The sequence below is a fragment of the Haliotis cracherodii genome, unplaced genomic scaffold, assembly GCF_022045235.1.
Source record: "Haliotis cracherodii isolate W230 unplaced genomic scaffold, xgHalCrac1.p SCAF_5, whole genome shotgun sequence".
NCBI classification, from domain to species: Eukaryota; Metazoa; Mollusca; class Gastropoda; order Lepetellida; family Haliotidae; genus Haliotis; species Haliotis cracherodii.
In genome coordinates, this window is record NW_027266308.1 from 51,000,077 (window position 1) to 51,015,528 (window position 15,452).

The following is a 15,452-nucleotide window of genomic DNA, read 5'->3' on the forward strand; positions in this document are numbered from 1 at the left end:
TGGAAAAAAAAATTCACTACGAAATAATACTCCCATGATCTGTACACGCATATGCTGAGACATTGCCTCGTGTATGTCTATTTATACATTTAATCAAATGCATTATACATTTTTAAATACAAGTATGGTTATTGTAGCTGTTTCTACTATCTCATTTTTGGCTTGTGCAAGATACATTTTTTTTTTTCTCTGTCGATGACTCGTGCGGCTAGAATGCGGTGATATTGACAAACCAGATCCAACAACTAGACTGGCACGTCAGTGTTGGGATGTCGTGTGCAGTTGAGTGAGCAACTCACGAGGAAATCGGTTATTGATTCCTAATGCATACAACTATCCCTGTCGTTTGAATCACCTAGCAACCACACCTTATTTATATGGAAATACACACGTGTATATGACGTATTCGTTTGTACGATCAAAGGTGATCAGATGTACATAACAAAACCTCGCTAGTTCGAACCCCGATAGTCCGAACATGATGTGTATTCAGGGCGTTTATTGTTGGAATCGTTTTCGTGTACAAAATGTATTTTTGAGAAGGAGGACATGTTTTAAGGCCACAGAAGATAAAAAAAATGTATTGGAATCACCGCCTCTGTTCAGTTTCAAATCAAGGGCGGATCCAGCATTTATAAACGGGAGGGGTCCAAAATATCAAAATCCTCCCCCAGATAGTTTTACTTCCAACAACATACTATATTTGGTTTTCAAAGGAGAGGGAGGGGCTCACTGGATTTGCCTATGACTTAGGAGCAGTAGAGTTTCCAGGGGCGGTCGGGTAGCCTAGTGGTTAAAGCGTTCGCTCGTCACGCCGAAGAACCGGGTTCGATTCCCGACATGGGTACAATGTGTGAAGCCCATTTCTGGTGTCCCCCGCCGTGATGTTGCTGGAATATTGCTTAAAGCGGCGTAAAACCATACTAACTCACTCACTCACTCAGTAGAGTTTCTGTAGAGCTCCGATTCCTATCAGTAATTAATCACTAGACAGCAAGCAATCAATTACACTGTCTGAGACCCACTCACAGTATCATGGTGATCTATAACACCTAGAGACACATGCCTCAATACAGAGCAATAAACACCTGAGCGTGACTACAATGATGCCCCGCTCTCACCTGCCTGAGGGAACCAGCGGCATTCATCAAAGGTCGAAATTGGTAATTGACAACAGGTAGATGCAAGGTAGGCCATAGAGTTCATCGGTAATTGTATTTAATACCTGATTGATGTTATCCGGAATCTTACCTAATATGACGAGCGAAAGGAGCTTCGGATTCTTAATGTTTTTTTATGTCATTTATTCGAAACAAATATTTGTGACTTCCAGGGAAGACATAACTGGATTGACAAACGAACCACAGTGAAGGGACTAAGATGATCTGATCCGCGAGTTAGCAGTGTAGCGAACAGATGCATGCTTACAAAATGATTTACTGCTCGGTGCGTTAACGTCGAGCGACCCTGTGAAGATCCGGGTTACAATGAGACTTCAGCAACCTATGCTTGTCCTAAGAGGCGACCAACGGGTTCGAGTGGTCAGGCTCGCTGATTTAGTTGATGCATGTCATCGTATCCCAATTGCGTAGATTGATGCTCAAGATTATTGCACTTCTATAGAGACGTGCATGCACGTGTGTGTGTGGCTGCTTGTACTAGTCTGGACTAATGCCGATTTATAGTGCTAGCTCACTCAGATACCATGCCGCGGTTTAAAATGAATATCCAAATCAGACACAGTATACTGTCTCCGAGCCGACCAGTCCTTGTTTTAGACCCTTAATGCCGAGCGCCAGACAGGGTAACAACAAGTACCATTATTTAACGTCTTTTGGTATGACGCGACCGGGAATCGAACCCTGGGCCACCCGCTCTCCGGGCGGACGCTCTACCACTAGACCACGGAGGCGGTCTCGGGCGTGTTGAGGAGGATATGACGATAATAGAACTACATCTGAATAAAGTGTGTCTCATGTTGATTTGCGACTCAGAAGGCCATCAGGCAGGCGATTTGGCCCAACAAGGAACACAGTGGCACAGGAATACGATATATCCGCGTTGACAAGTGTTCCTTCCTTTTGTGGCCGACGATAACACGTAACAGGAACAAACGCGTGCAAACTGCATCTACCGCACGTGTATAATTGTTATTGACAACAATAGTGCATGACATGTAAACAAACTTTGTTGACACTGTTGAGGACTCTGTGGGATATCGGAGAGGTCCACAGTAACCTCTATTATTGCATGATGTTTGTGAGTGAGTTAGGTTTTTGAACAGTATTCCATTACAATAAAGGTGTGTTAGCTTGATGTGGGTGGAAAGCCCGAAGTGATGCATATCTAAGATTTGTTTTCATTCGTTGGTTGATAAACGCCCCGCTCTGTAATATTCCAGCTATTTGGCGACAATCAAGTGATCTATATCATGAGCAACGACCCATGTTGTGGAGGCACGATTACATGCATCAATTTAACCGAGTCACCGAGCCTGACCACCCGATTCATATACTCGCCTCTTACGACCAGCATACAGATTGCCGGGGACCAGTTCTAGTGGGTGAGTGAGTGAGTGAGTTGGGTTTAACGCCGCATTTAACAGTATTCCGGTTATATCACTGCGTGACAACTTAATGTGGGAGGAAAGCCCGAAGTGATGCAGGTCTGAGACGTTTACCACTTCGGTGAAACCCACGAACACGGGTATGGTGCTGACAAACCTAGAAACATAATTGGGGCGAACCGGGATTCGAACCCACAATCATAGGTTTCTGGCGTGCCCAAGGGACGCAACTCTGCACAGCGAATTGCGGCGCCTTAGACGACTGGGCCACCCGTGCGCACCGGGACCAGTTTTAACCCGTTCTAGCTACAATCACTTATATTTTCACATAAGTTCACCTCATACCAAATACATGTTAGGGGAAAGCCTGAATTGAAGCAGCAAGAGCGGATCCAGCATTTGTAAAAGGGAGGGGTCCAAAATAAGAAAACCCTCTCAGATAATTTTACTGCCTACAACATACTACATTTAGTTTTCTTTCTGGATCCGCCTATGTTCAGGTCTAAGACATTTACCACTTTGGTAGCACGGGCATTTGCATTCGTGACTAACTCGTGTTATTCCGGGACAAGCCGAATACTGCAGGTTACGGAAAGGGACGAGTGGAGACGAATGGGGCATTTGATGCTGATTAACCGAGAAACATAACCAGGGCAAACCTGCATGTTTTGTGAGAAGCGACTGAAATGGATTGGTCGGTTGGTTCAGTGAAATGGGTTATTGCGTGTCAGCGTTCACCGTCAGCCTGGAACATTGCTCATAATGTCAACCACTGGTTTGTCTTGCCCACAGTTGATTATTTACTGGCCGCCGCGATACAGGAGCGATATTGCTGAGCGTGGCGTTCTCACGTACTGATTGGGAACCCTATAAGGATATCGATATTTTAAGAGAAAACATTTTTATCAACAGACAAGTTAGACATATCAAAGGCAACACATGTGGTCTCTGAGGAAATGTATTTATTTTCCCGACAAGGAGCGGTAACATGTTTCACGAATCACTAGTAAATTCGTATATTTTATGAGCGCTTCGGTGTATTTGCGGTGAATTTCGCTTTCTGCTTACAAACAGATATACTTTTCAACTCTGATGACTGATGTGCAAATCAAGATGCCATTTCGTTTGCAAGTATGTTTGAATTTTGTATGATGTAAGGCTTTTACGAAATCTTGTTAGAAACAAACCTAAAATAGCAACAAAAAACGTGTTAAAATTTATAAATTGACATCAACAAAGTGTGTAGGAAGGGTACTAACAGAGAGCCTTCTTGTAGTATCAATTCAAGCAGTTACTTCCCTTTCCATATCGATCTACATTCATGTATATTTTCATTACTGAAACTTTGGACGGGGATCCCTAATCCAAGAGAAATAATGACTGCATTTTTGAAAGAAATGGAAACAGGACAGCAGCCTCCAAAAAGCAAATATTGGGCCTAAGAATGGTTCTAATTCCCTGCCCTTTGGTTTGTGAGAAGTTAGTAGGGATAATCATATATACTACTCAAAAGAAGTTAAAGAACACAAATTCTTTCATATTTCTATAGTTGTCATGGCAGTACAGATAAACTATAGACATATAACACAATCAGGTGGTCTTTAACTTCTTTTGTTAATATGTTTATATGTTCTTTATTTGTGTAATATCATACATTGTTTGTTTTTTTTGTATTAAAAATTATAAAGAAATCACAAATTTCATAATAAACTTCAACATCAAGAACCACAGACCAAAAATGATGTAAATGATAATGTACATTCAGGGGGTAGCCTAGTGGTTAAAGTGCTAGCTCACCTACACCCGAGTTTGATTCTCCAGGTACAATGTGGGACGTCCATTTCTGTTGCCCCCTGCCATCTCACTCACCCCCACTCACCCACCCTAACTCTCTCTCTCTGACACTCACTCACTCACTCACTCACATTTTGTTGTGGGCCTGATCAGAGTCTACAAGATGTATTCAGGTAAACATTGCTCTAATTAAATTTTTCCCCAATGGATGACATCCAACACTACCATGACAATGCAACAGCCTGTCTGACATAGTGCAAAGAAAATATATCCCCTGGAGCCAAGTTACTCTGATTCAGTGTAGACCTATAATAAATACAATATTCAAGTGGCCATGCCAAATACCATATATTTCAAATTTGGGATTGAGATTTTGTTTGGTGCTTTAAATCAACAAGAGTTGAACACTAAAGATTTCTGGCTACAGATTCCATTGAAAGTGTTTTTACACCAAAAGATTTGTTTATACTCTTCTCTCGTATTACAAGTGTATTAAGACTGTCATCAATATAATAGCTATATCTCAGTGACATGGACATAATGAAACTTGGGTCTGACAAACCAGTGGTCAACAGTGTGAGCACCAGTTAGCCAGGCCCTCACTCCAGGCACACGCCAAACTCAGCAGTCTGTGTGGTCTGCACCCTTGGGGATTCTGGGTTAGAATAGGTCCCCAGTAACCTATGCTGGTCCACCCCTTGGAGATTCAGGGTTAGAATAGGTCCTCAGTAATCTACAATGGTCCACCCCTTGGAGATTCAGGGTTAGAATAGGTCCCCAGTAACCTATGCTGGTCCACCCCTTGGAGATTCAGGGTTAGGATAGGTCCCCAGTAACCTATGCTGGTCCACCCCTTGGAGATTCAGGGTTAGAATAGGTCCCCAGTAACCTATGCTGGTCCACCCCTTGGAGATTCAGGGTTAGAATAGGTCCCCAGTAACCTATGCTGGTCTATACCTCGGAGATTCAGGGTTAGAATAGGTCCCCAGTAACCTATGCTGGTCCACCCCTTGGAGATTCAGGGTTAGAATAGGTCCCCAGTAACCTATGCTGGTCCACGCCTTGGAGATTCAGGGTTAGAATAGGTCCCCAGTAACCTATACTGGTCCACGCCTTGGAGATTCAGGGTTAGAATAGGTCCCCAGTAATCTACAATGGTCCACCCCTTGGAGATTCAGGGTTAGAATAGGTCCCCAGTAACCTATGCTGGTCCACCCCTTGGAGATTCAGGGTTAGAATAGGTCCCCAGTAATCTATAATGGTCCACCCCTTGGAGATTCAGGGTTAGAATAGGTCCCCAGTAACCTATGCTGGTCCACGCCTTGGAGATTCAGGGTTAGAATAGGTCCCCAGTAACCTATGCTGGTCCACGCCTTGGAGATTCAGGGTTAGAATAGGTCCCCAGTAACCTATGGTTCGGACTCAGTTTTTCACAGGCCGGCCACCGTCATATAGCTAAATATTTAGGAATGTGGCAAAACAGAAAAATGCACAAATTTGTTACTAGGAAGCACCAGTGTGTCTGGTCACATACAGTGTACTTCATGTCTTCAGCAGGGGAGCATTCATAAAAAAGAATTTGAAACATTTTTTATATTAATTCAAATATTTTATTAATTTACATATGTACACACATTCAAACAGATCAAGATTAAGAGGTTACACAAAGATCCTATCACATCCAGTGGGATGTACAGAATGATTTCTCTATCTGTGTACTGGAAAAAAGAGAAATGTGTAAACATAAGAAAGAGTTAAGAAATTCACTACTCCAGTTAATCTTTATTCCATCAATTAACATTAGAAACTAGTCATAACCTAGGTTAACCAACACAATTTGTTATATATCATTTCTGTTCCTGATAGACGCTGTTCTACTGAGGGGCGGTCAGGTAGCCTAGTGGTTAAAGCGTTCGCTCGTCACGCCGAAGACCCAGGTTCGATTCCCGACATGGGTACAATGTGTGAAGTCCATTTCTGGTGTCCCCCGCCCTGATATTGCTGGAATATTGCTAAAAGCGGCGTAAAACCAAACTCACTCACTCACTCACTGTTCTACTGATGCTGAACCAGACCTGTCTTTTCCTCGGCCTGTTGATCTTAATTAGAGATACAACATCCTGGAAACATTCCAAACATTCCAGACATGTGTACATATTTCATAGTTCACAATTCATTTCATTCTTGCCTACAAAATACAACACAAAACAAGAGTTTATATAATAAATACAAACTACAAAACTTATGTTTCCTGGCAACAAGTCAAAACAAGTCAAAATAGTAAATAATATAAAACTGAGTTTACTTCAACCTTTCAAAATGGTTTTCCACAATGATCTGTCCATACATCATCAACATGTGACGGTAAAGAATTTACAAATACAAACGGTCATTATCAAGGGCAACTTCTTACAAATCGCTGTTTACTGTTCTGGGCTGGACAAAGTTTTATTTATTTTTGTCCATATGATTATCTTTGTAATATGCCAAACACATGAGTATAAAAAGGATAATTTATATATGACAAGCATAGAAATGTTTTACAAAGAAAAAAATGAAAGAAGAAAAAATCCTGAATGTTATTTATCAGATCCCTGTTACATATTCAGCAAGTTTTGTATGATTTCCTGAAGAAATCTCGAGATAAAAATATAAATAAAAATGAAAAGTTGTTCAAAGCCAGCATATTTTTCAATCTAATATTAATTTAATTACTGGTATTTCTTGTTTTAAAATGAAACAACATCCTTAAAACAAAACAAATATGTCCATCCTTATCAGTTCTACAGATTTCATGTCTTTCTTTTCTTCATATGATTCCCACTCATACAAGAAGCAATTCAAATACTGACATACATATACAACTTTCTACTTGTTGACATGTTGATATTTACAATGTTTACAAATCACTGGATTGTACATTCAATATCACAGGTGGGACGAGTCTCTGTTGACAGTGCTTCTCACTGTACATTGTAACATACTTGTATGGTCGACATATCAGTCTCAGGTCAATGTTTACACTGAACATGTCATGTCACAGGTTGACATTTCGACATTAGTACAATGACCGGCATCACTATGCTTGTTGTTAAAGGTGACTAACAGGGTCAAGTGGTCAGGCTCGCTGACTTGGTTGAGGCAGGTCATCGTATCCCAATGCGTGGATCGATGCTCATGGTGTCAATCACTGGATTTTCTGGTCCAGACTCAATTATTTACAGACCTGGAATAGCTGGAATATTGCTGAGTGCGGTGTTAAACAACAAACGCACCGCAACGCATCACTGAGGTAGCCATCAAGATCATGCCTCATTGGAGAAGATTATTAAATAATCAACAATGTCTGGGATTTATGTTTTATACCTTGTAAATAAATAAAACTGTTGAGTATTTACAACTCAACAATGTCTGGTAGTGATGTTTTAAATCTTATAAATCGATGATATCAAATATTTGAAAATGAATATCAGTGTTCGGTAACTTATAAATCAATCAGACATCAAATACACAATATATGATATTCGATTTTCTGTCTTCAACCTTGACCACCATCTGATATTTATTTGACAATGTATGATAACAAATGTCCTGCTTAATACCTGTGTCATGTGTGTGATACAAATACTCATCACTGCATGATACCTGATATCTGTCTTAAATTGGACCATGTGTCCGATATCAGAACAAGTGTGTAGATCTTACTTCATCTGATGGAGCTCATGAAGCTGCCATGAATCCTTCTTGTTCAGTATCGGCTATAAAGTTCACAATTTAGTTGACATGTCAATGAGATTCTGGTTTCCTAGAATGAAACAGTTTCACAATCACAAGGAGGCTTAAACCATCAGTGTTAAAGTGTCACAGCACATCCAACAAATTAGTCTGTCTATATATCTGTTGTCATCTTTTAAGATGAAATTGTCTGTCGCCCGTAACTGTCATTAACAAGTCAAATAAGTTGTTCAAGAATTCACATTTGATAGTCACATGTTCTCCTTCTTTCTTCAGATCTCTGATATGTTGATGTGAAAGATATTTCTTCTTTCTCACTGTCAGTCTTACTTTCATGTCATTGAGCAATCATGGAGACACAGTTCAATACTTCTCTGTGCTGTCATCAATACTGTTATCCTCTCTCGAGTCGTCAACATCAACACCACTGTCAAGTCCCGACTCCGTCACAACCTCCGCAAACACATCTTCCGGACACTCATCAATTTTCGTGTGAGGCAATTTGATGTGATTTTTTAGCAAATCAGGGATGAACCCTTTGTTCAGCTTTGACACTGTACCAAACTGACTGTCCACTTCAATGTTTGTGACTTCACCGAGTTTGGCGACCGTTTGAAGCACTTCTGATGACGCGATGCGACTGTTAGTCCGACTGAGCCGGACGGTACTGCTCGAAGCAGGAAACACACTGGTGTCCGATATCACGCTCGGTCGACGGGGATCACGTGACCGACACAGGCTGAATTTCCCACAATGTTCTTTGAATATTCTCTTAAACGCTGCTTTAAATTCATTGTTTTTGAAGGCATACACCCAAGGGTTGACACCACTGTTTAAAAATGCTAAGAAAGATAAATAATTTCGGATCCAGTCATTGACAAACACATTTGCAATAACTTCACTGAACAAACAAGTCAAATATGGCAGCCAAAGAAAGAGAAATACTCCCATCACTAATGCCAGAGTTTTGGCATATTTGGTATCCTTCATAATATATCTCATTTGAATATTGTGTCGGACGGATGACTCTACTGCTGCGATTGCCCGAGCATGATGGCGAGCCACGATATATATTCTAAAATAGCAAAAGAATATAGCAAGGCATGCTGGAGCGAATACCGCACTGAGGAAAAGCACATGAGCATTACTGTGGAGAAGTCGAAATGAACATGGTTCACTGTCGATATCTATGTCTTCATGCCAATGACTGAACAATGGCAGCCAAGCAATTGCAGCTGAGTAGATCCAGGACAAGGAAACTAGAATTGAAATCTTCTTCACAGTCATAACACTTACATATTCTAGTGGGTTGACCAGTGCCGTGTAGCGGTCATATGCAATGGCTGCCAATGTCAGAATAGACACCCCACATGCCATCATCAATATGCGATTCGGCGATAAACACAAGTAGATGTCCGATATGCTGTCTTTCAAGATGTCCACACAAATCACAAAAGGTATGACAAGTGCTATGAAGATATCAGCAGCTGCTAAAGACACAAGGAAATAATTTGTTGGAATCTGAAGACGCTTGAATTTACTGACCGCTAGGATCACCAAAAAGTTGCTTCCAAGAATGAACGGCACCAAAATGGCAGTTACCACCACACCAACAATTTCCTCGATCTCCCATATTGTGTTTGGATTTGTTGTCACACATGGTAATGTCGGGATGTTAGCCTCCGTCTGTGTTTCCAGTAAACTAGGAAAGTCATTGTTCAAGTTCTGGTTGGCAATGTTTATTTCTATTTCCTCCACGAGAACCATTGTAGTGCTTGCTGACAACTGTTCTTCAAGAAGAGGCGAGCAGGAGTCGACAGGTCATGGCATCAATAGTCTTGTCTCTCATCTGGAAAAGACAGAAAAAAGTTAAGTCTCTTGTTCATAACACAGTAAATATAGTTTAGAAAAAACAAACACAAATAACATCATGAATAATTTCAAATGAAAAATAATAAATGGAATGTGACTTTTCAGAAAACTGAAAACAATCCATCTGAAGAAAAAACAAAATGACATATAAAACAAGGTATTATTGCAAAAATCAAATCTATTCTAAAGTTAATTTCCTAGCCCATAGCGAGCAAATACATGGAAGTCGTGGACCTACATCAAAAAGACTTGTTACAGCAGCATCTGTGATGAACCCTGCATCAACAGCAGCAGCTCAAGTGAAGCCTACTTCCTGGTATATATTATATAAGTATAAAACTGTCTACAGCTATTGTCCTGCTATGTGGAGCATGTGATAACTGCTGTTACACCTTTGATCATTTAGGGTGGGGCCAGTTTGTCACCGTGACAACACAGGAAATAAACGTTGGTATACAAAAACATTTCCTTATTCATGCAGTAACAAGACCAAAATTCAAGAAAAAAGAAGAAGTTGATCATTAATATTTGTGTATTTCCTAATGTTGAGGGTTTGGACAATGACTTTATGAACTATTGGACAGTATGAACTAGATCTTATACCACAAAATGCATTAGCAGTTAAATATTTTGTTAAATCTCACCAAAATTTCAGAACAAGCAATTTCATAATCTGGATCACAGTATCGACTGGTCTTATTTTTAAAATGTTGAAAGAGTGTAAATTTGTATCATCTTCTTTGTTCCTTTGTTAGTTTTTATTTTCAAACTTAAATGCCCAGTACGACATGCTTAGATAAAAATGCAGCTGTTACAAACAGTTATAAGTTAACAGAGAAACGGTCAGCCTCATTCACAACAAAATTCAAAACCCTATACATCCTGTCATCTTCAAAATCAAAAGCAGACCAGCTTTAAAACACTGTCATCACAGACCATCCATAATGCAACATGCTTATGCAATTACAAAATGAAAACTTACACATCAGAAAATATCATAAACACTACCTGATATATAAAGAATTCACATGAATCCAACATGAACCACACTATCAGTCCAAATCAATGCTTCTTGGAGCAATACAACAGTAAATATGAGCGTTGCATTGTGGGAAAGTATAGTCGAAGCCCAGGTGACAAGCCTGGAACTATGTATAGCCAATTATCTCACCACCATCTATTTCGGGAAGTCTTCTTCCACACAAGAGTTCAAACTGAGTATATTATTGTCTATCTTGTGATTCCACCTTCATGCCAACCACCTCGGCCTACAGGGTATTAGTACAATCAAATCTGACGAGTGTTGCTGTTCAGACAGAGGCTGCTGAAAGCCCAGATGGAAGTAATCGCAGGAAGTGGTACTAAATATTTGTCTGTGTGCTGCTAATGAGAGCTAATTCTGGGATCTGTAGTAAATCCAGTGCTCCTCATCCTGGCCACAAATTGAACAGATTTATACAAATGAAATGGAATGACTTTCGCAGACAATGGCATGGTACTACGCAGTTTCAAGTTTGTTTAAGTGATTTTTATCTAACACCTAGATTAAAGACAAAAGAAAATGTCTCTTGAGAAAAGATTATTTATTCCTGGACAGCTGTTCTTAAGAGTTAAGCATGAATCATTGTTAATTAACAAAGTGTTGGAACGACAGCAAATGAAATTGATAATAATAATCATAATGATGATGATGATGATGATGATGATGACTATACTAAAAATGACTATAACAAGGAGAATACTGAGGAACAAAAGAAACTTTTATCCCATCAGCTTCAAATAAAAAGTTCCTTAAACTCTTAACCTAAACACCTAGAATTGAAGTTTGTCAAATGAAGTATTTTACAAATTTTTACAATTAGGTTTTGTTATTGCAAGTTTTACCAGCTCATCTGAGTGTATTAAATAATCACAGATGGAAACTTGAGCATATACCGTATTCGACGTAATAAGCGCCCCGCTCTAATAAGCGCCCATGGCGATATTTGCTAATATATTGGCTAGTGAATTATCCACATTAGCACCCTTACCAATTGATCAATGTACACAAGACATTTATTCACATATAATACACACTCATGTCTTATATGCAACCTTAATTATGGCCACTTTCATTCTGGAAAAATATATCTGTCGTACAAAAACATTTCAGGCTGTCAGCATAAACCACAAAATTTATCTTTCAACTCTATCTTTCAATATTCTAATAAGAGCCCCCTATTTCTAATTTTGAGAGCGCCCTAGTCGCTTATTACGTCGAATATGGTAGTTAAAACCCAAACTAGCAACATTATTCATCAAATACAAACCCAGGAACACAAAGGTACTTCTCTGTCTGCCTGCATGTGTGAGACTGATTACATTTAACAGTGAAACCCAACATGCTGAGCATATTCTCTCCCTCAGGCTGGGAATGACAACTACTATCACACAGTTCACACTACACACACTTATGTGCTGGTCATTTTATCATAGCCACATGCTTCAAGGCAGGATTTAACATTCATTACTTTTCACACTTTGATAACGATCTGAGCGCTGCAGGCAAAGATTCATGCCATTGTTCACATCTATTCTTGCATCATTAGGATTCCTGCTAGTTTCAAAGTGTGCTCCATCATTTCCAAAATTACAACACCGGCTGCCATTATGGCTTGTAATGTCATGCCATTCATCACAAATAGTATTGACCTTTTCACTTTGTGGTCTTCATTACGGCAGTTATACAACACCATGTACTATAGGACTCCTTACAGGTTTCTGTGCAACATTCTGAAGAAAATGTCATAAGAATTTGATGAAAATCTATTTTGGAGTTAAAGTCATATCTATTTATATATTTATCACGTTCTATTATCTTACAGTTGTCCTTCCTTCCTTTCTTGTTTCCTTCATAACAAAATAAACAAGTCTATTTGAGTAGAAACAGTAATAACATTAGTAAACAAAATGAACAAAATCATAAAAATAAATATGCATTAAAAAACACATTAAAAAACATTTGATAATCTTACATTATAATTGTTACAAGATCTTTCATTGGTAATAGAGTTTTATTTTTTATTGGTTCAATATAATTTTTGCAGATTTTCTTTACAAATAAGCTCAAAAATTATTCAAGCAAAAAATGTTAAATTGTTCAAAATTGGAACTATTTTAAAAAAAGGTTCCTATATTTTAAAATTCAGGTCTTTTAACATTGTATATTAACATTACATTAAATAATGTAATACTAAGCATTAAAGCCTCCTTATTGGTCCAGACGTCAGTGAAATACAAAACAATCTGACAAAGGCATCATAATAGCTATAACGATACTGACATGAATTGGGAACGTTTTTATTCAAATTCGGAATTTTTTACTGACATTTGCTGCAGGCTCAGCTGAGGGGGTCAAGATAAATCCCTGCTGCTATTTGACATTTATCCTACAAATAATTTTGAGCATGTTATTTACATTTCAACTGACAAAATGTTTTATTGTTGCTATCTGTAATTAATTCACTAATAACCATTAAAATATTTTTTGAGGCTGATTCAAGTACTGAGTAAAAAACTAAACACCTGTGGATAGCATACAATGAACATTAATCAGATAATCTTTACAGAGATATACCCTTAATCCTCTTATGGACACACTTCCACAGGATATGTGACTTGTCGTACCATACCATGAAACTCAGCTGGGTGCTGGGGTTTGCCACAGAGAACCACATGGGGTTCCTGGTAAGCAGATTAAAATACCTCCAGTTTCTCACACACATTACATGTCACACATATTTGGGAGAAATCATTCATATTTAAAACAGCAGGTGACCAGTGTGGGTCTCCTGTCAAAAATGTCCTGCCTTCCTTCATTTGTATTTATAAAATGTGTTTTTAGCTAGTTCTGTATCATTGAAATGGTTATTTTTAATACTGCTTTTATCAAAGCATTGGTTATGATTTCAAAATGTGAGTGAGTGTTTTTGTTTGTTTTGTTGTTTAAGGCCGCACTCAGCAATATTCCAGTTATATGATGGCAGTCTTTAAATAATCGAGTCTGGACCAGACAATCCAGTGATTGACATCATGAGCATCGATCCATGCAATTGGGATACGATGACATACATCAACCAAGTCAGCGAGCCTGACCACCCGATCCCTTTAGTCACCTCTTACGACAAGCATAGTCGCCTTTTACAGCAAGCATGGGTTGCTGAAGACCTATTCTTCCCCGGATCTTCACGGGTCGAGTGAGTGAGTGAGTGAGTGGTCATTCAAGGTGTCAGCTTGATGTAGGAGGAAAGCCCAAAGTGATGCAGGTCTTCCACTGAACAACTTTGGCGAAATCCACAAGCACAGTTATGATGCTAACAAACGTAGAACGTAAATGAGGGTGAATCTTGTGAACCTGTGCCCCCACTATGCTGTAATCACTCGGTGACCCCACTGCGCTATATTTGCAAGACATCTACTAGTAACACTGCGGATAATTCTGAGGGTCGTGCCAAGATAGAGCAAATGGGAAAACAGAATATTAGCCAAGATGAGGGCAAAGATAAGACAGTCCATTATCCATTGTCTTTCGATGAACTCAGGCTGGGATGCATACTAGGCCATTTTTACATCTTTGTTCTATCAATAAACGTAGTCATCTTACATTCTTAAAAAATGGAAAGGAAAATAATATCATGAACAATACTATGTCCCATCGTTTCTAAATCTTGACCTATTGGTGGACAATCCATAAAATTAAAAACAAATTGTGGCCTTGAAGTGAAAAATATTCAATAAAACATATGCTCATGTAAAGTATACTGATAATATTCTAGGATAAACAGTATTCAAAATGGTGAAATACACATCTATTTGTATTATTAATAAAATTACACCACCATGATAACTGATGTTGAAATGTAGGAAATAAACTATTTATAATAACAGCTACTGAAACAATGCAAACATGTTTTTGAAATGAAAGAATTCTCTTTTATAACAACAGGCCAAAATTGTATTATGAATTTTCAGTGAACATTTAAAACCTTTTAATAATTAAGTATGCATGTTACAGTTGAAATATTCCAAATTATTACTAAAATGTCCTGACACAAGAATATTATTTGTGACTTAATATAAATTTGTAAAACAACAATAAAGGTTATAAACAGCCATTTTAAAATGATAATACATAAAGCAATAAAAAGTAGATTTGTGAATGAACATTAACTGGAATAACATCTTGACCTACCTGGTACAGATTATACGTCAGAAAGGGACAATAACCCACATGTGACAGAACACAGACTACATTCCTCCATAACGTCATTTCCTTACAAATAGATGTTGCAAGATGTACTTTAACTATAAGTCATTGTCCTTGTCACTGGTTTCAATGCACTCTGCTGGATCACCCAGAACGTAGTTTCCAACCAAATCAACATTTGGTACTTTGACGCAGTTGGGCAACTGGAGCTAAGCGGTGTCATCTCGTAACAAGACACGA

At 38.8% G+C, this 15,452-nt stretch overlaps 2 protein-coding genes across 2 annotated transcripts in view; both read right to left on the reverse strand.

The window, feature by feature from the left end:
• Positions 1-8,362: 8,362 nt before the first annotated feature.
• On the reverse strand, positions 8,363-9,969 carry LOC139442893 (adenosine receptor A2b-like). Its single transcript, XM_071223801.1, has one exon. It carries the CDS (start codon positions 9,860-9,862, stop codon positions 8,459-8,461), a length of 1,404 nt encoding a protein of 467 aa, XP_071079902.1. The 5' UTR covers positions 9,863-9,969; the 3' UTR covers positions 8,363-8,458.
• Positions 9,921-15,452, reverse strand: part of LOC139443732 (endoplasmic reticulum membrane-associated RNA degradation protein-like) — a 124,142-nt gene continuing 118,610 nt past the window's right edge. The window contains exon 21 of the mRNA XM_071224661.1: positions 9,921-9,944. The gene's annotated coding sequence lies outside the window, so the exon portion shown is untranslated. The remainder of the gene's footprint in view (positions 9,945-15,452) is intronic.

Coding starts and splice junctions, on each gene's coding strand:
- LOC139442893 (XM_071223801.1), bottom strand. CDS start 9,862: ATGGTTCTCGTGGAGGAAATAGAAATAAACATTGCCAACCAGAACTTG.